At 43.8% G+C, this 22802-nt stretch overlaps 1 protein-coding gene across 6 annotated transcripts in view; it reads left to right on the top strand.

Moving 5' to 3' along the window:
- Positions 1 to 22802, top strand: part of RBFOX2 (RNA binding fox-1 homolog 2) — a 2020637-nt gene that overhangs the window by 200392 nt on the left and 1797443 nt on the right. For 5 of the 6 annotated variants that reach the window (XM_044075315.1, XM_044075291.1, XM_044075316.1 and 2 more), the window contains exon 2: positions 9329 to 9388. The exons of the other annotated variant lie outside the window; for it this stretch is intronic. In XM_044075315.1, coding sequence (XP_043931250.1) covers positions 9329 to 9388 — 60 coding nt within the window. The remainder of the gene's footprint in view (positions 1 to 9328; positions 9389 to 22802) is intronic. 6 annotated transcript variants of the gene reach the window in all.

Here is a 22802-nt window from a genome sequence, read left to right as displayed (position 1 = left end):
TTCTACCTGTGTGGCTGTGATTATCGGAATTTGGCTATCTTTTGGTATTGAGGTGGGCCCTTTAGGGGTTGAGAGGGGAGTGAAGTTGGCACTAAATCGATCTGCTAGGATATTGGCAATATCCTTGGGATCAGTATATTTAATGCCATTCTGTTGTAGTTCAGAGCAGATCTGAGCATTGCCATTTAGATTCTTGACATAACTATAGAATGCCTTGTGGTTGTCTTTGGAATCTTTGGCAGTTTTATTTTCGTAACTAGCTTTTGAGGATTTTGAGGGATCTCAGCTTCTTACTGAGGCTGGTGAAGGAGTTTTTTGCATTCTGGGATTTTCCTCTTTTCTGCAACAGTTTCTTCCTTCTGTTGTATAGTTTGTTTATAGCAGGGGACCACCAGATTGGCTTCCTTTTTTTGGAGAAGAGCATCTTGGTTCTATTTGGGATGGCACGATTCATGCACGAGTGGATGCACTCGTACAGTGCCTTAATGTAGGATTCTGCAGTTGAATTTCCAGATCCTGTCTGCGTGGGTGTTAAGTTTCACTTCTGACTTCAGTGGCTTTGGAGAAGTTTTTTAAGGAGGTTTCCTTACTGGGGGGGGGGGGGGGTGGGATGTGGATGTCGAGGGTGATTTGCTTATGGTCAGACCTGACCAGTGAGGGGGGTGACCACTGGTGTGGAGCATCTATCTCCCATGTTGGTAATGACCAGGTCTAGGATATTGGAGCCCCTGGTGGTACAATTGATTAGTTGATTCAAGGCGTTGGAATTTATGAATTCCAAGAACCATTGGAAAAGGGGTTGGTACCAGAGTAGTTTTCCCAATTAATGGCAGGGTAGTTGAAAGCACCTAGTTTTAGTGTGTTTGGTTGTATCTTAATATTTTCCAGTATGTTAGGAAGGTGTAGTGAGAATCTTGGGGTATGGTGGGGGATCTGTAGCAAGCTACAATTTGGATTGCAGTCTTACCTAGTGTTAGTTGCGCCTGGAGAATTTCAGATGCTTTGTGTTGGGCAACTAGCCTGGAGGTGTGAATATCCTTGGTGAATATGGACACTCCTCACCCTTTAGTGTTTCGGGCTTGGTTTTGTGGCCGAAAAGTGTGATAAGAATTATAGCCTGGTATAGCAGGGATGCTCTCTGGAGCCTTGAACCAGGTCTCAGTCACTGCACAGATATCCATGTTCTCCATTTTTAGGAGTGCCTCGAGAGAGTGCATTTTGAGGTTTAGACTTCTAGTATTGAGTGGCATTACCTTCTGATTTTGCATGCTTGTATCTGTTATGGTGGTTTTATCCTTTGAACCTTGCCTAAAAAAGGCACTATAGGGGTGGCAAGAGCTTTAGCCAGTAACCTGAATCCCAGGGGTGACAGGTGCAGACCATCTCTGGCAAAGCATTGTGGTTTGTCGATCATGTCTTCCCAGCCAGACAAATACTGGATCCCCTTTGACACCAGAAGCTTTAGCCAATTGTTGAAGTCAATCATTTTGTCCTTATACTGTGGTGTCATTCTGGGCGAAGGCAGGATGCTACTCAGGGCTAGGGTCATACCTGCCTGGGTCACATGATCAAAGAGCTCTTCCAAGTCTCTCTCCATGTAGTCCAGGGAGGTACGTTACTCCAGCATGGACAATGACAGTCATATTTGTACTTGTTGTGGAGTGACTTGAGTGCATGCGTTATGTGGCAGATCCTGGCACCCGACAGGCAGCTGACTGTAATTTTCTCCTTGTTCAGCCTGGTGAATGGGACATCAGTGTGCCTGACTATAGAGTCACCTATGACTAAAGTGTTGGTTACATTGTCTTGCCTTAGGGGCTGTTGTTGGTTGGCACACTGGTGGTGTGAGCTATGTCGCTTTGGATGTCCTTCAAGGATGCATCTGCAGTCCTTACAAATGGGTTGTCCTGTCGTCAGGCAGCCCTTCGGTCGGCCGGATTCCAAAGTCTGGGTCTGGCCTTGGCTGGTGTCGCACTTCACCCGACGTCATCTCTGCTGGTCTTCGGGTATAAAGGCATCTGCCGACGCCATTTTCCCCAGTCTTTCTTGCCGCGTGGCGCCCGAAGCAGAAGCTGTTCGCAAGTGCCGGTCGGTCAGATCCAGAGATTACTACTACCGAATACTACTTCGAAGACTTCTAAAAGCTAAGTACCCCGTTGGGGACTCTTTCTTGCCTCAGCCGATGTCAGAAAAAGTGAATAACTGTTTAACTTGTGGGAAACAAATACCTCATAAAGATTTCCACTCTTACTGCTTACCTTGTCTAGGCCCAGACCACGACGTAGCAGCTTGTTTAGCCTGTGCTTCCTTCAACCGACGAACGCTTAGGCGTCTGTCAGAGTTTGCTGAACAGTTTTTCGGCTCAGATTTTGCGTACATTATGCCGTCGGATCCTCAGACTACTCAAATTGTTAAACGCAAAGAAAAGGACCGACTCGCAGTCCGCGGTTTCGGCCGAAACCACGGTTAAGCAAACCGCGAGTGTCTCTGTTTCGGCCGAAACCGAGCAAACGGATCAATCTTCAGCCGAATCCATGACCACTACCGAGGCCCCTTCTACCCTAGTTGAATCGGCCTCTGAAGTTTTACCTTCTACTGTGGTTTCTCAAGAATTATCGGACACCATCCCTTTGGATGTCTCTACCCCAGCACGTGGTGCTGCTAGGCCTCCTTCAGCCATGTCTATAAAGGCCTTTGCCAGGGCCAAAACAGCCAAAACTGCTAAGTCTGTGCCTGTAAAGCCCCCCTCTCACAGGCCCAGTTCCAGTTCCCAAATGCTTACTCTGGCAGAGGATCTCATCTCTTTAATAAGGGGATCCCAATCTCACCCAGACAGGGCCTCTCAACCTCCAGAAAAGAGACCTAGAGCAGAGCCCCCTGAGCCAGTGTCCTCAGATGACTCTTTGATGATACAGACAATACAGACCATCCAGAGGCTCCCTTTTCTACTTATGAAGACTCCGATGCTGAAGAATCGATTCCTTCTGCCTCTCCACCAAAGGAATTTTCCTTTGGGGGGAAACCTTACATGCCATGAGAGCAATTCCAATGGCAGGGACAAGCCCATGCCTGAAACAAGAGCTCCTATGGTGGGCTCAGGCATGCAAGTCAAACCCAGGTTTGTCCTTCCACAGCATTCAACCAAGCCAAACCACCACAACGGACGCCTCAGACCTCGGTTGGGGGGCCCACATGCTGGACAAGTGCACTCAAGGCTTATGGACTCCAGATCAGCTGCACCTGCACATAAATCAAAAAGAAATGCTGGCAGTAAAACTAGCAATCCAGAATTTCAGACCATTCCTAAAAGAAGGCCAATTGATGATAAGGACAGACAACACCACAGTCATGTGGTACATCAACAAACAGGGAGGCACTCATTCATACCCCCTATGCCGAATGGCTCTGGACCTATGGAATATGGCTCTGAGTTACAACATTCAGTTACAGGCAATATTCGTACCGGGAAAAGAAAACATCCTAGCAGACATGCTAAGCAGAACTATCTCGGATGCTCATGAATGGATGCTACACCCGGACATCTTCAAGGCCATCACAAAGAAATGGGGAATGCCACAAATAGACCTATTCGCTTCCCCACTCAATCACCAGCTCAAGAAATTCTGCACAAGGACATACCACCCACTTGCTTGGAAGGTAGACTCTCTATCCTTCAGTTGGAAAGGCCTGACAGCATATGCATTTCCACCTCTTCCTTTGATGCACAAGGTACTTCTAAAAATCAAAGAGGAACGTCCAAGGATAATTCTGATAGCTCCAAATTGGCCAAGACAACATTGGTATCCATTACTGAGGAGCATGTTTCGGGGGGAAACGTGGACACTGCCCCTGATTCCGTTGATGTTAACTCAGAACGACTACAACATCCTACATCCAAGCCTGAAAACCCTGCAACTGACCACCTGGAACATTACATAAGAGCAACTAACCCAGATTTATCCCAAAGGGTTAAAGACATTATCCTTGAGGCCCGCAGACCTTCAACAAGAAGGAACTATGCAGGAAAATGGAAAAGGTTTGTCATTTGGAGTACTGAAAGAGGGAAAGATGCGTCAAAGGTAGATATTGCCAACATCCTGGAGTATTTGGCAGAGCTTCTCCATACAGGCCTGTCCTATTCCTCCATCAAGATACATACATCAGCTATTTCTGCAGAATACAGCTTGATCCCCTGTCTTCTCACATCCTCTACTCAGGCAGTTTCTGAGAGGAATTAAGAATGTAAAACCTCCTAGGAAACCACCATTACCAGCATGGGACTTGAACTTTGTGTTAGAAAAATTGACACTCCCTCCATTCGAACCAGCAGCAACAGCAGATCTTCAACACCTATCCTGGAAAACTGCTTTCCTGCTGGCAATTACTTCAGCAAGAAGGGTTTCGGAACTACAGGCTTTAATGGCAGTACAACCCTTCCTAATCTTCCATCAAGATAGTGTCCATGAGAACTAATCCTACATTTATGCCTAAGGTGGTATCCAGAGTGTCTAAACCAGGCAATACACCTACCTACCTTCTTTCCCAACCCACAGAACAGGGTGGAAAGACTGCTGCATACTTTGGATGTACATAGACAGTTGCGCTACTACCTGGACAGAACCAAGGACAACAGAAAAACTGACCAGCTCCTAGTAGCATATGCAACAGGAAGGGAAGGAAAAGCAATCTCCAAACAGACAATCTCCAAGTGGATAGGAAATTGCATAAGATTCTGTTACTCCTACCATGGAAAGCAAATTCCACAGAACATAAGGCCTCATTCTACAAGGGCTACAGCCACTACCACAGCCTTCTTACGAGGAGTGGCTACCAAGGACATTATAGAGGCTGCTACTTGGACCTCCGTGCATACGTTTGCCAAGCATTATAACTTACCTCTATACTCTAGATCCCGAGCAGGGTTTGCCACTGCTGTTTTGCAAGGGATCCTAACTACACCATAATTTCTTCTTCCTCCTCCCCTAGTTTGGCTATGGTATTCTACCCATTTGTAAGGACTGCAGATGCATCCTTGAAGGACATAGTACAGTTTTGTACCTACCATAAATGTAGATGTCCGAACTGGATAGCATCTGCAGTCAGGATTACCCACCCTCCTTCCCCTCTGTGGTACTCCTAGGGTATTTGCCCACCTAATAGCTAGCTGGGGGGGGGGGATTTCTTATGGTGTATTTGTTTGTATATATGTACATACATGCTTATTTTTGTTTGCCTTCTACTTTTTTTGGAAACATTGGCATTTATCCAAAAATTTAGCTACCCAAGAAGGCAACTGGCATCTGGGGCAAGAAACACTGAGGAAAATGGCGTCGGCTGATGCCTTTATACCCGAAGACCAGCAGAGATGACGTCGGGTGAAGTGCGACACCAGCCGAGGCCAGACCCAGACTTTGGAATCCGGCCGACCGAAGGGCTGCCTGACGACAGGACAACCCATTTGTAAGGACTGCAGATGCTATCCTGTTCGGACATCTACATTTATGGTAGGTACAAAACTGTACTTTGTGACTGGTGTTCGCGTTTCTGCTTCGGAGGTTCTTGTTGCTTGGGCAGGTTAAAGTTAAGGCCCTTCACATATGTGTTTAGTGTTGCTATGTGTGGGAATTGATGTGGGTTTTGAAGGGCTATGAGTTTCTAGAGGTGTAATGCAGGTGTTAGCCTTCTCCTCTTGACTGTGTAGCACAGTCTTGACCGGAGAGAGCTTTGCTTCCAGTTTGTCTATGTAAGTGCATCTCTCGCAGGTTATAGTGTTGGGTGGTAGGAGGAGAGGATTGTCTGTTTACATGAGGCAGTTGCCGCATTGCCCCAGTATGCTCAGATTCACCAGGTGGACAGGAGAAACCACCAGAAGCTGACCCTTGGACATGCCTGTTTAGGTGTTTTTTTAATAAGAGTTGTTTTCCCTTACCTTTGCAAGGTACTTTGCAGTTGTAGGCTGTTTAGTGCCTATGATTAATTTCTCCCTATTGACAAGGATAGCTGAGTGCTTGTATCCGGCTCAGGCTGCCTAGTGCTTTACAACAGGTTTTAGAGCAAGTGCTAGTCACAGGGGTTCAGATTGTAGTGCTACTACTGAGAAGCCAGCTAGTTTTAAGGGAAAATTAGAAGAGCAGATTTTCTGGCACCTGGAATAGTTCAACTGTAGCCTCGTAGTGCTGCATGATGTGAAGAATGTGCAAACGCACTCGTTTAAGCCAGAAAGTTGAAAGGGATAGAAATAAGCCCCAAAAGGCTAATAAAATTACAATTTCAGAGCTGTAAACCACTCCTCTAGCGTTAGGTAGGCAGTACAATGCTCACCAGTCCCACTGGTAGGCAGTAGGACTTCCCTCTGCCACAACAAGGTCTGGGTAGCTCTGAGCACAGAAAATGAAGTCCTGAGACAAGCAAGGCCTGTGATATGGACTGGCTAGAAAAGGTGGGAATCGAGCAAACAAGATAGTATATATTTTTTTGTTTAAACAGACTAAACAATGCAATAATACAGTAAATAAACACAGAAAAGTCTTAACACTTGAGTGTGTAGTCCTAAACAGTAAATGCAATTAAAACTCTACAAAATTAGCAATTTAAAACTTTTTTAAATGAAGCAAGGCAAGTGCACAACTGAAACTATTTAAGTGGCAGTAATACAGCAGAATAAGTAGCTAGTCTATGTATACAGAGAAGTCTATATATACAGAAAAGCAGCTGAAATGCACAAACCCTTCAGATGCAGTGCAACCTAGAGTACTTGAGTTGTAGCAAAAAGGCAATTAGTTATAATAAATGCTCTAAAATATACTCTATATTTCCAAAATGTTTGAGAAGCACAGTCAGAACATAAGGAAATTCGGGTAAAAAAACCCATTTTTTTTGAAAAGGGAAAAAGAAGAAACAGAGAAGGCCTTATCAAATGGTCTCTCTGTATTAGGTACAACGAGCTAATGACACTAGACTGGGAGGAGTGTCCCATATCAGATTTACAGTAGGGGCGGGCAACTGCAAAGCCACCAAGTAGAACACAAGACACCAACAGGGAGGGTGGGTGTGGACACTAAAGCTATTGGCCTACAAAGCACTAGAGAAAGCCGCAAAATGAAAGTTTTTAAACAGGATGCTTTAACTGCAAACAGATCAGTTACCTGTGCAGATTACAATAAAAGTGCTATATATAAATTGCTAGAAACAAACTGTATAATCGAAAAAAACAGGATACTTGTATATCTCAGCTAAGAGTTGGAGTCCACACCTCTCATCCACTCTGCTCAGTGTGTATAGACTGGATTTTGGATCCCAAATCTTAGGTTCCTCCCTTTTCTCATAATGCACTACTTTGTCCCTATCTCTTCAGTTAGACTTTGCTGCCCATTGGCTTTAGACAGCAAGAAATTATAAAGGTTCAAACCTGAAAAATGAATATTATCCGCCTCCAAATATAAGAAACAGGCTGAGGAATGGCTCAAGAGGAAAGGTTTAATGAAACTGGACAACACAGATGGAACGGTGTTCTACTTACACAACTTCTTTACCTGATGTTATCCTTTTCATTCTACCTCACCTGTGGGTCAGAATCCCCAGCAGTATAACTCTTGGGAGGCCCTCAAAGAAACATATGCGGGAGCAATGTGTAACCCTAAAAAACTGTCTCAAACTGGAAGAGTGACTCTGACTATAAACAGAATTATGTACTTATAACTTGGAATTAGATGGGTCTTGGATCAGACCTCTGATCTGAGCCAGCAAATGGAGAGATCCACAGCTCAAGCTCCTCTCCTTCCTACAATCCCCTGCTGATCTGCAACCCTCCGATAAAGTTTGCTGAACAACGAAAAAGGCATCGGATTTGTCTGTCCAGGAGACTAAACTATCCCCAAAGAAAATAATCATTCCAGCTCTACCAGATCCCCAAAAGGAAGGGGGATGGAGGACGGGAATGTGAATAATGACACTGGATAACACAGATTTCAAGTTATGGTAGATAAATAACTATCGGATGTTATCATTGTCATTCATCATTGATGGGTCAGAATCCCCAGCTACTATGGGCCATGGGTGGTCTCAAGGAAGGATATGCCAGAGCACAGAGGAGCCAAAGGAAGCCCTATTCCTAGATGAGTTCAACTTGTAGCGCAAAACAAAAGTGTAGGGATTACACCAAGTAGCAGCAGCACAAACCTCAAAGAAAGTTTAGCCAAGAAGACTGAAGATGTAGCCACAGACCTAGCAGAGTGGGCTTTTAACAGATTTTGGATAGCTCCATATGCCTGCTATCATAAATGTAGGAAATACAGCTAGTAATCCATCTGTAAATAGTTAACTTAGAAACTGCCAGACCTTTCCTGTTCAGGGAAAAGGCCACGAAAAGCTGGTCTGACTTTTGAAATTCCTCAGTCCTCCAGAGGAAAACGTAGTTTAGACTATTTGTATTTCTTCCCATTTCTTGCCTAGTGTTGCAGTGTGTACCAAGCAAGTTATTTTTCAGTAACCATTCTGCAAAGTCATTGCCACTGTATAGCCTAAACTTTTACCTGAATGACCTGTGGGATATTTAGATTTGCTGTAGAGGACTACATTGTAAGTCATCTGTAGCAAGGTTTGTGACTTTGCTGTGAATAAACTGTTTAGCACCTTGTGATGGCTTTAAATGATCATGTAAATGCCAAAAATCATAACATTTTGCTGTATTTGAGAAGTAAGATTATATACATCATTTCTAGATTAGTGCAGACTGAAGTTTGCTGTCAGTGCCTATTTGTATAAATTGAAGCAGTTGCATACGTTTAGATTTTGGAGCACAGCTCAAATTTGTGTACATTTGGAGATTTCGATATGATTTGTAAGTTGTACAGTGTCATTGTTCTGTGCCTCATTGGTACACAAATTAGGGTACTTTGCCTAAGTGACCAGGACATCTGCACAGTATTAGTGCTTTGCAAGGCTGTTATGGTTTTAACTTTGCTCCGAGTGCTCATAGTATTGTGAAGTTTTTGGAGGAGATTCCCTCTATCTTTATTGTCGCAGACAGGTCTGAAGTATGCGCTATTTAAGTGCATTGAAGCAACCTTTTCAATGTTTAACATGCTCATTTTATAAATAAGTTAAGCAAACTGTTCAAAAACTGGGTTTCTGAAGTACTGCAGGTAGTTGGTTGAAGTGCTTCAATTATCTGTCATATTTATCTTGCTGTGTTTTGGGAATTGAAACCAGTACTTTAGTAGACTTTGTTCAAGGTTTAAAAACACAAATTAGATTGTAGTGTTAGCCATTGTTTACATTTTTAAGTACTATGCATGTTTGACATCTGGCGCTTTTTTTTTTATTCTAGTTCAATAAAGGGCTGTACACTTGGTCTGACGCCTCGTATAAACCACCATCTACGTATGAGGTATGCTGTGAAATGGAATGAGTTAATATTTTATTGGCCTGTTGAATACTGCAAAAGTTAGATTTGAGAACTAACTGCTAGGTGCCATCACTGTTTTAGTTTTAACTTGAGCACGTTTATTTTAGGGGTTTAGGTTGGGAGTGTTGCTTTTTTTTTTCTTTTTTCTTCAGTCTTAATTTTAAAGTAAATGGTTGTGTTTCTTTGTGAGCTATTCTTAAACTACAGTTCTGGAGTTTTTCTCCATGGGCCTCCACTGAAAATGGGTACTTCTGCCATAGACGGGACGTTCCCGATAAACGTATATATCAATTAATGAATAAAAAAAAACCTGTTTGACTTCGGGTGCAGAGGTGTGTGTATGTTTGGGGGGGGGGGGTTCAACTTAGTACTCCAGTCCCCTGGTATTCTACGTTTTTGTCTTGCATGTGTAGTGAACCAACAAATTCACTTGTGTTACTACCACTCTATCAGTTTGCCATTCTTATGTTTGTCTACATAAAATGCCCAGTGTTTTAATTAATGTAATAATGAAAAGTAGTGTAAGGTGTATGTGTGTATATTTAAATAAATTTACTAAAATGTAGCAACAATTTAAAAAAATGCAATAGATGACAAAACCAAGGGTCAGTCATTTTTTCCAAGGGATTTATTCTCTTAATTCAAACTGTGTATTAAGAGTTCGTTATTACATGCAACCAGAGTTAAAACCGGTAGTAAAAGAATGCATATTGATCACTTCTGCAGTAGCCTTGGCTGTGTGTTGTATCCTGCCAAGGATATAACAGCTGGCCAGTTTTTAAAGCTTTAGGGCACCTTCCACACTGTTAAGCTGCCAGCTTGATCTGAGTTGACCAAGTCAAGTTTGGGCACAGAACCCTTCAGAACTTTACTGCTGCCAAAGATTAAGCTCATCCTGAGGCTTTTGAGGAATGACTGTCAACTTGTGCTTTCCTTAGTTGCGCAGAGGTGAGTTCCCTTTGGGGGGAAAATTTCATTTTCTTATCTTTTTACTGATTTATTTTCCTCTTCAGGAATGTTATTTTAAAGCTAGGGATGCTGTGTTATAACGGATTTCCTTGAGACTGGAATATACTTCAGATGCATCTGTTTAATAGTAGTGTTCTCTAACTGAAACAATTCCTCCATAGACACCATTTTATTTTAAGACTGTGGGGCTGCCATAATGTTTTTTTTTTTTTTGTGTTTTGTGTGTGGAGGGGGGGGGGGCTTCTGTGGACTGGTAGTTTTACTGGCATTGTTCATAGATAGGTACTAGGCTTATCTACCAGAAGGCCTTTATAAGCCTAGCCAGTGTGTGTAGTCTTTCGCCACCCCATTGATTAATTAACTGATCCTCTGTCAAGCAGATCCAATGAAGTGATTCCAGGAGTGTATTCTTCCATCCACTCGTCAAGGTTTCTCTTGAGAGTTAGTGAGGGGCCCTGCCTGAAGTAATTTGGAATTTTGTTCCAAAGCATGGGGAGTCTCTGACAGGAATCTATCCCTCCAGCATGTTCTATTTATTGTTGTGGTGAGGTTTAGCTCGGAGCGTGTGGCTCACAGTGACTTGGATTTCTGTAGGTGCAGCATGTCCATCAATTCTGAGTTGGACATGACTTTGTAAGTCAGGCACAGATCACCTCTGAGTAAGCGATATGCCACTGAGTACAGCCAGAGTTTTTTCAGTCGTGCTGCATAGGACATATGTTTGAGACCAGTAATCCTCTTGAGTTACTTTTGTGGTCTTTCCAGTTGTTGGAAGTGTCTTGTGAGGTACATCCCTCTCTGATGGGTCTGAGTGACTAGTAGAGGGGCACTATAATCTCTCTATTTGTAGATGTGAACCCTTTAGTAATTAGATGGGCCACATAGGATTTCCTAACTACTTTGGCAATATGATTGTCAAAGGAGAGATTACTATCTACCTGGGTCCCCAGAGCTCTCATTACCTCTTCTGTATTAAGGGGGATGCTACCTATGTGGTAATTCGTGGGTGTTTTGTTTTTCCCAAATGGGATGACTATGCATTTTTTGGCATTTAGCTTGAGGCTGACTTTGACACCAGGTGTGTGTCTCAGTAAGGCCCTTTTGGAGGATGTCCGTGTCAGCCGGAGAGTCAGTTATGGCTCCCAGTTTGCAGGCATCTGCTAACTTGGTTAGCCATAGTCCTCCTGTGTTTCCCTGTACGTCTGAGAGGTATATGACACAGTAGGGGTCCCAGGACCGAGCCTTGTGGGACACCACTTGTGACTGGTTTAGTCTGATCTGGAGCCCACTATTTTTACTGTGCAAGTTCTGTCTGTAAGCCAGTTGGCAACCCATCTCGTGACTTGGGGGTTTATGTTCAGGCTGGTGAGTTTTTCTGTAATACCAGAGTGGGGAATGGTGTCAAGCCTTGGTGAGGTCAAGGTAGGCTGTGTGAACTACCTTTCCCTCTATGGCCTTGGTGACTGTCTCGAAGAAGTCAACCAGGTTTAGTAGGCATGATCTGCCCTTAATAAGCCGAACTGGGTCGGGTCAAGGTTTTGGAGGTTCCCAATGTCTGTTAATGAGTTCCATGATGATGCGCTCCATAGCCTTGCAGAGCAGGCTAGTCAGGCTTATGAGGCTATAGTTACCAGGGTCAGTTGTGGCCCCTCCTTTGTGGAGAGAAGTAAGTTGCTGTGCCATTCTATGGGCACATAGCCTGTGGAGAGGCCGAGGTTGAACAGCATGTTTAGGTGGTTCGTTCTGTCGTTCGTGCAAGACTCAAACTGGGACACCATCTGGTCCCAATGACGCTGTGTTTTTGGCTTTTGAAAAGGCTGTTTTCACCTGTGCGTCTGATTTTTGGGACACTACACTTCTCCGGTTTTGTTGTGGGCCCTTTTGGAGGTGAGAGGAGGGTGAAGTTTGCACTATCTGCCAGGATGATGGCAATATCAGTAGGTTCAGTGTATTTTGTGCTATTTTGCAGTAGTTCGGGGCATATCTGCGAGTTCCCTCTTACATTATTAACCTAGTTAAAGAAGGCTTCGTGGTTATCTTTTGAATCCTTAGCTATTTTTCTTTCGAAGTTGGCCTTGGATTATTTCATGAGGGACCTCAGTTTCTTACTGTTACTATTCAGGGATGTCTTTCCTCCTTGGGATTTGTTTTTTCTGAAACTAGTTTCCTCCTGCTATTGTTTAGCCTGTTTATTGCAGGGTTCCACCAAACTGGTTTCCTTCTCTTAGAGGAGGGAGTCTTGGTTTTGCTAGGAATGGTATGATCTATGCATCCTTGTAGGTGCTCAGAGTGCATTTGTAAAGGTTTCTGCATATTGGGCAATGCTGTACTGTAGCGTGGGGGCTGTGAAACTTACCACCTCTGTCTTAAAGGACCACTAATGGCAAACAATGAAAAAAACATACATTTTTTTATCTTGCCATGATTTACTGCACTTCCTAAAGCTGCCTGCAGCAAAATAACTGCTCTTTCCTAATTTTATTTATTTTTTACTCTTGTCTTCCCTCATGGGGGTAGACATTGTGATTCCTTTGTGATTCCTTTGGAAAGCTAAATCTTTCTCAATGTACACTGTGAGAACAAATAGCCCTACCATTTGTTGTCAGACTAGACTTCCATTCACTTAGAATGGACCACCTGAAAAAAATGCCAAGTTTGAGAGTCTGCAGCTCGTGTGTCATTGACTGGTATGTGCTGAGTTTTACAAATGTTGTTCCTACTGATTTACTACACATTCTCTGAAAGAAACTTGCAAAAGTCTCAACAAATTACTGAGATAAAAGACTTTTCACAAGGAGCAGTTTTGCAAGTTTCAGTTCCTGGCCAAGTTACTCCTCCCATCTCCCCTCCTTCAGTGGGCTACACTCTCACACTTCCAGCTTTACTAGATTCAGCTGTTTAGTCAACTTTGCATAACAATAGACATAAAAAAACAGCCTGGTGTGCCACTAAAACTGTTCCCTTGTATGTCTGTTCACTTCTGAATAGCATTTCCCCAGAAATAAAAAAGCACACACATCAGTCCAGAGTTTGGGCCAATCTATCCATTTCTTAATGTGCACAGTAAAACATTCAGTTTATAATGCGTTCTGGCTGCTGACATGGTTATCTTTACATAGTTATTCTATTATAGCATAACCTGTACTTATGGTATTCAATGCCAAGCTTTACAACAGTTCTCAGTTTCTGAACAATGACCTCCCAAGCCTCTGATGTGACCCAGTACTTTCTCAGTATACTGTAAATACATAGATTTACAAATATTTGTGCACATATGACACGTACAATAATATACACATACCATCATTAAAACAAGATAAATGCAATATAAATCATGTCAATATAGTTAATGCTTTCTTGTTTATGACCCTGTTTGTCTATGGAAACTTCTTTTTGAGTTTTATGTTCATGCAGTTGTATGTTTGTTGTGTATTATCTTGTTTAATTGTTTTTACTCCTTTTATATTTTCTATGCTCTTTGTACAAAATAGCATGTCTGTGTAATTTATTTTTATTATTATTTATAATTGTTTACTATGTACCTGGAGCTTTTCTCCCCCAGCCTCCGCTGAAAAAAGTCATCTTGTGTCCAGTCGGGCTAACCTGGTAAACAAATGGAAAATAAATAAAAAATAAAATGTACTAAATCAATCAATATACCAAGAAAAATATATTGGGCAAAACAACGTACCCAACCCACTAGTCATAGGTGAATCTATAGTCAGGCACACTGATGTCCCACTCACCAGGCTAAACAAGGAGAAGGTTACTGTCAGCTGCCTGGATCTGCCACAATAACCCATGCACTCGGGTCACTCCAACAAGTACAAATATGACTGTCATTGTCCATGTTGGTGTGAATGACCTGAGACATGCCTCTCTGGACTACATGAAGAGACATGGAAGAGCTCTCCAATTTTGTAGCCCATGGAGGTACGACCCTAGCCCTGAGTAGCATTCTGCCATCGCCCAGAATGATACCGCAGTACAAGGACAAAATGATTGACTTCAACAATTGGCTAAGCTTTTGGTGTCATTCTAAGCGGATCCAATATCTGTATGCCTGGGACGACATGGTCGACAGACCATGATGCTTTGCCAGAGATGGCCTGCACCTGTTGCCCATGGGATTCCGGATACTGGCTAAGGCTCTTGCCGCCCCTATAGTGCCTTTTTTAGACCCGTTTCAAATGTAACAGGAACAGGCAAGCAAAAACTGAGGGTAATGCTACTCAATGCTAGAAGTCTAAATCTCAAAATGCACTCACTCAAAGCACTCCTTAAAATGGAGAACATAGATACCTGTGCAGTGACTGCGACCTGGTTCAAGGCTCCAAAGAGCACCCCTGCACTACCAGGATACAACTCATACCACACTTTTCGGCCACGTAACCTGGACCCAGAGCATCAAAGGCGGAGGTGTGCCCCTATTCCAGTAAGGATATCCACACCTCCAGGCTAGTTGCTCAGCATAATGCGTCAGAGGTTATCCAAGTGCAACTAACTCTGGGCAAAACTGCAATCCAAATTGTAGCTTGCTACAGATCCCTCATCATGCCCCAGCATTCCCATTCCTCTTTTCTTGATATACTGGAAAATATTAGGGTTCAAACACCCTGATAATGGGCAATTTTAACTACCCTACCATTAACTGGGAAAACTATTCATGTACAAACTCCTTCGCTCAATGCTTTCTGGAATTCATAAACTCCAGTGCCCTGGATCAACTTATCCACACCCCCACCAAGGGCAACAATATCCTAGACCTAGTCATTACTAACATAAATGACCGGTGTTCCACACCCAAAGTCACCTCCTTGTTGGTCAGAGCCAACTATAAGCTAATCACCCTAGATATCCACATCCTGCCCCCACCCCCATTAAGGAAACCACAGTAAAAAATTTCTCCATAGCCAACTTCATGCTTCTTAAGACAGAAGTGGCGAACTTCATGATACCCATGCAGATGGACAATACAGTTAAAACTACTGAATCCTACACAAATGCACTCTGTAAGCACTTACATGAGTGCATGGATCGTGCTATCCCAAACAGAACTAAGAAGCTATCCTCCAAAATAAGGAAGCCAATCTAGTGGTCCCCTGCCATAAACAAACTGTACAACAGAAGGAAGAAACTGTTGCAAAAGAGAGTAAAATCCCATGAGTGGTGGAGCTCCCTGATCAGCCTCAGTAAGATGCTGAGATCCCTTATAAGAGCCTCCAAAGCTAGCTATGAAAATAAAATCGCCACTGATTCTAAGGACAACCACAAAGCATTCTATAGCTGTCAAGAATCTCAATGGCAACACCCAGATCTGCTCTGAGTTGCAGCACAACGGCATGAAAATTACAGAACCAACTGATATTGCCAACATTCTGGCAGATAGGTTCAGTGCTATCTTTACCACCCTCTCACCCCCTAAAGGGCCCATATCTCTACAGGAAGAATGCAGAGTCCCTGTAATCACAACTACACAGGTAAAAGCTGCACACACTAAAGCCAGAAACACAGCTTCCATGGGACTGGACAACATCGCAGGCTGCATTTTACATGAACTTCAGAACAAACTGGCTCCCCACCTAAGCACCATTTTCAGTAATAGCCTCACATTAGGCTTTGTGCCCACTGAATGGTGCATAGCAACAGTTATCCCACTCCACAAAGGGGGAGCCACCACTGATCCCGGGAACTATCGTCCTATTAGCCTGATGAACTTGGTCTGCAAGGCCATGGAACGTATCATCATGGAACTCATAAACAAAGACATTGGTAACCTCCAAACTCTGGACCCTACCCAGTTCGGGTTTGTGAAAGACAGATAATGCATCCTGAACCTAATCGACTTCTCTGAGGCAGTCTATGAGGCTAAGGTGGTTCACACAGCCTATCTTGACCTCGCCAAGGCTTTTACACCATCCCCCATTCTGGAATTATAGCTAAACTCACTAAACTAGGTATAAATCTCTGTCACAAGATGAGTTGCCAACTGACTCACTGACAGAACACACACCGTAAAGGCTGCAGACTACAAATCTGACATCAAACCAGTGACAAGTGGAGTACCACAGGGTTCAGTACTGGGACCTCTCCTGTTTGGTATCTACTTCTCTGAAGTACAAGTTAACACAGAAGGCCTCTAGCTAACTATGTTCGCAGATGACTGCAAACTAGGAGCCATAGTTAATTCCCCAAATGATGTGGACATCCTACAGAAGGGCCCAACAGAGAGATGCCTGGTGTTAGCCATGGCCTCAAGCTCGATGCCAAAAAGTGCATGGTCGTCCTCTTTGGTAAAAACTCTGTACCCGTGAGCTACTGGTCCCACTTCATATCCTCGAAATTTCATTTAATCGAAATTCAAATCAAAACCAAATAGTCAAACTCATTTCGTCAAACTCATATCATCGAATCTCAAATCATTGAAAACTATAAAGCAACTAGAAATAACATTCCACATAGTTTTTACTACGTTTATGCAGGGGGGCAAACCCCCCGTAATTAAATATACCAACTCCAAGGTCGCACTACAGTGAGGGAAAACCCCAGTAGTGTGACCTTGGAGTCGGTATATTTAATTACGGGAGTGTGGGGGGTGCAGTGGGGCTTGCCCCCCTGCATAAACATAGTAAACAGTGTCTGGGATGTTATTTCAGGTTGCTTTATAGTTTTCAATGATTTGAGATTCGATGATACGAGTTTTCGACTATTTGGTCTCTATTTGAATTCCGATGAAATGAAATTTTGATGATATGAAGTGGAACTGAGCTACCACATAGGTGGTAGTCTAACACCGAATGTGTGATGAGACATTGGGACCCAGGTGGACAGTAGTCTCTCCTTTGATAATCACATCACTACAGTAGTCAGGAAGTCCTACGTGGCACGCCTCATCACAAAAGGGTTCTCATCCAGGAAAAAGAGGTCATTGTTCCCCTTTACTTGGCACTCATTAGACCCATTATAGAGTACAACACCCCTTTTGGAATGTACCTCGCAAGACATTTGCAGCAGCTGGAAAGGCTGCAGAAGTACCTCACAAAGAGGATTACTGGCCTCAAACATATGCCCTACACTTGACCATCTAAAAAAAAAATTCCAGCTTTACTCCGTAGCATATCGCCTACTCCAAGGTGATTTCTGCCTAACATATAAAGCTATGTCAAACCCAGAGCTGTTGGACATGTTACACCTAAAGAAATCCCTCTCCCTCTGAGCTACATGCTCTAGGGACCTAAACCTTGTCACCACAATAAACAGGACATGCTGGAGAGAGATTCCTGTCCCAGAGACTTCCCATACTCTGGAACAAGCTACCCATCTATGTCAAGCCAAGTTCCTCATTAGCACTTTTCAGGAAAAATCTTTGAGTGGATGGGAGATGAGAAAATATACCCTGGGAATCACTTCTCTGGCTCTGCTCGACCGTGGCACAAGAAAATAACTTACTTGGGTGGCATAAGCCAGGAAACCTTGTTGGCTAGGCTTACTTGGCCCTTAGGCCGATAGCCTAGTAACTACCTATGAACCTATTATTAGACTAAATACAATATTATGTAGCATTGAAATGTGCTAACATTATAAGGGTGACAGTTCATTATTTAGCCATAAAGCAAATTTCAGAGTGGAAAAGTTCAAATAGTGGATAAAGAGGAGGAGAGGAAGAGAAGAAAGAGAGAGAAAAAGTATTTGTTAGAAGTAATAATTAGGGTAGATATGGGAGGCAGGAGAAAAAATAGTAAAAGTAACATTACAAGTAAGAGAAATGAAACCAGGGAAAAGAATAAATAACATGGACAACAAGATTTAGTGTGTGGTGTGTATAAGAACTATAAAGCAAATCTGCACTGATACCTGCTTGCTGCCCTGCTGAGGGGGACACTTGTGCAAGTGCAGTGGACTGGCTCCAGTAGGAAGGGATGGCAGCGTAACTCAACATTATAGAACAAGAAATCTGGACAAGGCCATAAATAGGGGACAAAGGCCCAAAAATGGGATAATTTATAAATATTGCACTTACAAACTTAGAAAGTTGATGATTTGACAGAAAACTGCAATTTTATGAAAACCAGACAAAATCTGGACTTTCTGCAAAAATCTGTACTGTTGAGAGATATGGATGGGAGTCTTGAACCAACACCCATCAATCATTTTCATTTGTTTGCCAAAGCCATTACGGCAGTGTTTTGCAGAGAGGTGGGAAAAGCCTTAAATTTGACTGGTGTGTTGTATGGGTGTGGGTAGCTGTGTTTGTGGAAGGTGGAGGTGTGCCTTTGTAAGTGTGGTGCGAATGTTATGGATTATGAAATGGAGAGATTGAGTAAAATTGTGCTCAGTGAAGTCCCTAGCAATTTCATCACTGCTTGATTCAGACATAAACATTCCCCTGTGTTTGTCAATACTATGTTTGAGTGCATTGTTTTGGAGTGTGGTATCACTGCTACAGTTGCTGCTACTCTTTCAATACAAGTATCTGCTTTGGAAGTTTTCTCCAGGAGTCTGTTGCTGAGAGGATGAGAGACATGCTACAGGTATACAACCAAGACAAACTGGATAAAGCAATAGTAAGAAAAAGTACTAGTTCACATCAGAGGCTTGGGAGGTCATTGTTAAGAAACTGAGAACTGTTGTAAAATGTATCATTAAATACCATACGATGTCCTTCAAGGATGCATCTGCAGTCCTAACATATTGGTTGTCCTGCCTCAGGCAGCCCTTCGGTCGGCCGGATTCCAAAGTCTGGGTCTGGCCTCGGCTGATGTCGCACTTCACCAGATGTCATAGCTGCTGTGAATTGGGTATAAAGGCATCAGCCGACGCCATTTTCCTCAGTCTTTCTTGCCGCGCGGTGCCCGAAGCAGAAGCTGTTCGCAAGTGCCGGTCTGTCAGATCCAGAGATTTCTACTACCGAAGACTTCTAAAAAGCTAAGTACCCCGTTGGGGACTCTTTCTTGCCTCAGCCGATGTCAGAAAAAGTAAATAATTGTTTAACTTGTGGGAAACAAATACCTCATAAGGATTTCCACTCTTACTGTCTTCCTTGCTTAGGCCCAGACCACGACGTATCAGCTTGTCTAGCCTGTGCTTCCTTCAACCGGACACTCCGACGTCGGTCGGAGTTTGCAGAGGAGTTTTTTGGTCCCGCTTTTGCTTACAAAATGCCGTTGGAGACTCCGACTTCACAATTAGCTAAAAAGCGTAAGGAAAAAGACCGACACTCTCGGCCGAAACCACGGTTAAGCCAACCGCGAGAGTGTCTGTTTCGGCTGAAACAGAGTCCTCGGTTCTTCCTTCGGCCGAAAGCTTGCCTCCGACAGTCGAGGCCTCACACAGCATGGCTGAATCTGCTACTGAAATTTCTCCTGCTGTAGCAGGCACCCAGGATTTATCAGATACTATTCCTTTAGACATATCTACTCCTGCACGTGGAGCTACTAGGCCCCCTGCATCTATGTCTATCAAGGCTTTTTCTAGGGCTAAATCAGCTAAATCTTCTAAGGCCTTGCCTGCTAAAACCCCCTCACACAGGCCTACCTCTAGTTCCCAAATGCTCAGTCTGGCTGAGGATCTCATTTCTTTGATCAGGGGATCCCAACCTCACCTAGACAGGGCCTCTCAACCCCCTCCACAGAAGAGGCCTAGAACAGAGCCCCCGGATCCAGTTTCTACAGACTATTCCTCTGATGATTCAGAAAACTCAAATCCTCCAGAAGGCCCTTATTCTCCATATGAGGATTCTGATGCAGAAGACTCCATTCCTTCTGCCTCTCCTCCTGAGGAATTTTCTTTTGGGGAAACCTTACATGCTATGAGAGAGCAATTTCAATGGCAGGGCCAGGATTTTTCAGATTCAAGGAAAAGGCTAAGGACCTTTTTGCATTTACCACAGCATAGGCCTTTAGCCATTCCTCCAGTACTAACAGTTGTGGATGATGCATTTAATGATGCCTGTACTGCCCCTGACTCTCTTCCCCCGGCCCCTGCTAAGCCCAACAGATATTACAGGGTCCCGGACACACACTTTCACTTGTATAAGGCTCCTATTGCAGATCCTGAAACCATTTCACAGGGCCCCAAAGCTGTAGCAGCTGCCTCTACCAAAAACCCCCTCCCCTCTGAAAGAGAATCTAGAGCATTAGAGAGATGGGGTAAAACGTTTATACTTCTGCTACTCTTTCGGCTAGGGCCTTAAACTGTCAATTCCACATGATTCAGTATCAGGAATTTTTGTTAGACGAGCTAAATAAAAAAAATGTCTTCTCCTGAACCTATAGACCGTGAGTCCCTTCAGGATTTGATACATAACACTCAGCAGGTCAGTAATCATTCCTTAAAATGCGGCTATGATGCACTGGAGGCTTCCTTTAGATCAGCTATGACTGGAACAGTGATCAGAAGGCATGCATGATTAAGAGCAATCCTTACCAGACCATGTAAAGTCAAAGCTCCTAGATGCTCCCATGGAGAAACAAAGTTTGTTTGGCTCCCCTGCACAGCAAGTGCTAAAGAAGGTGGAAGAAAAAGCAAAATCTGTCCAAACAGTCAAGGATTTCTTACAGGTCCAGCCTCCGAGGTTTAGTAGAAATTGGCCTTCGAAGAATTGGTCCTTTCCAGACACCTCCAGAGCACAGAGAGGCAGAAATAGGTGCCCAAGAGGCAGAGGTCAATCCAGAGGTGCCTACAGGGGACGTCAGTGGCAGACTAACAACCAGAGAACTACTGCCACAGATCCAGCTACTACCACTTCCACAGGACAGACACAATGACTTGACTCTGATACCGCCTACCAGGGAACAACTGGAAGCACCCTTAGGCGGAAAGCTAGCCTTATTTTCCGTAAACTGGCATTACATTACAGGAGACAAATGGATTTTACAGACAATAGACAAAGGCTACAAGTTTCACTTCCACACACTACCAAAAAAGAGAGGAATGCCAAACCTGCCACCAAACCAAAAAACAAACGCTCTAGGACAAGTCAACCACTTACTAAGGATGAGAGCTATAGAAAAGGTACCGCCTATGGAACAAGGACAAGGATTTTACTCCAGACTTTTCCTGGTACCAAGGAAAGAAAACCAATGGAGGCCTATTCTCGACCTGTCCGCTCTGAACACATATCTCATTGTCCCAGAATTCAAAATGCTGACCCTACAGCAACTTCTTTCCATGCTGGGCAAGGAGTCTTGGCTGGTGACTCTAGATCTCAAGGAGGCATACCTGCACATCCCTATACGACCAGATTGCAGAAGATACCTCAGATTTCTTGCAGGATCAGAGCATTATCAAGTCTCAGCATTGCCCTTTGGCTTATCTACTGCGCCCAGAGTATTCACGAAATGCCTGGCATCAGTAATTGCTCATTGCAGGCTTCAGGGAATTCAGATTTATCCATACCTGGACGACTGCCTAATACAAGCGGACAACAAGACCAAATTAACAAAAGATTTGGAAAAGGTTATAAAACTACTGCAAGCCCTGGGATACACAGTCAACATGAAAAAGTCAAGGCTGGTACCATCCCAAAGGATAACATTCTTGGGTGCAGAACTGGACACTTCAAATCAGATGGCATTTCTCACAGCAGAAAAGCAAAAGCAACTACCACTCTATTTCATGGCATTAACAACACAGAACCAGCTTACAGCAAGGAAAGTCCTGCAAACCCTGGGTTACATGGCATCCTGCATAATATTGATTCCACATGCCAGGCTGCATATGAGGAAGTTGCAATGGTACCCAAGGAATATATGGTCTCAACACAAGCACAGTCTAGAAGCCCAGATTCCAATAATTCCATGCCTGAAACAAGAATTCCTGTGGTGGGCTCAGGCCCGTCAGTTGAACAGAGGACTGCCTTTCCACAAACCTCGCCCAAGCCAGACTATCACCACGGACGCCTCAGACCTAGGCTGGGGGGGCACATGGTGGACAAGTGTATACAAGGCCTATGGACACAAGACCAGCTGAACCTACACATAAATCAAAGAGAGATGCTGGCAGTGAAACAGGCTATTCAGACATTCAGACCGTTTCTTCAACAGGGTCATTTGCTGATAAGAACGGACAACACCACAGTCATGTGGTATATCAACAAACAGGGAGGCACACACTCATATCCTCTATGCCGGATGGCAATGGACCTGTGGAATGTGGCCCTGAACCTCAACATTCAGCTCCAGGCCATATTTGTGCCAGGAAAAGAAAATATACTAGCAGACACCTTAAGCAGAACTACCACGGATGCCCACGAATGGATGCTGCATCCAGCCATCTTCAAATCCATTACAAAGAAATGGGGACTACCAGAAATAGACCTGTTCGCATCCCCACACAACCACCAATTGAGGAAATTCTGCACAAGGACATACCACCCACTTGCTTGGAAGGTGGACTCCCTATCCTTCAGTTGGGAAAACCTGACAGC

The sequence above is a fragment of the Protopterus annectens genome, chromosome 1.part1 (assembly GCF_019279795.1).
Source record: "Protopterus annectens isolate FY-2018-M chromosome 1.part1, PAN1.0, whole genome shotgun sequence".
Taxonomy (NCBI): domain Eukaryota; kingdom Metazoa; phylum Chordata; order Ceratodontiformes; family Protopteridae; genus Protopterus; species Protopterus annectens.
Note: the sequence above shows the minus strand (reverse complement) of the source record. Positions and strands in the feature narration are given on the sequence as shown.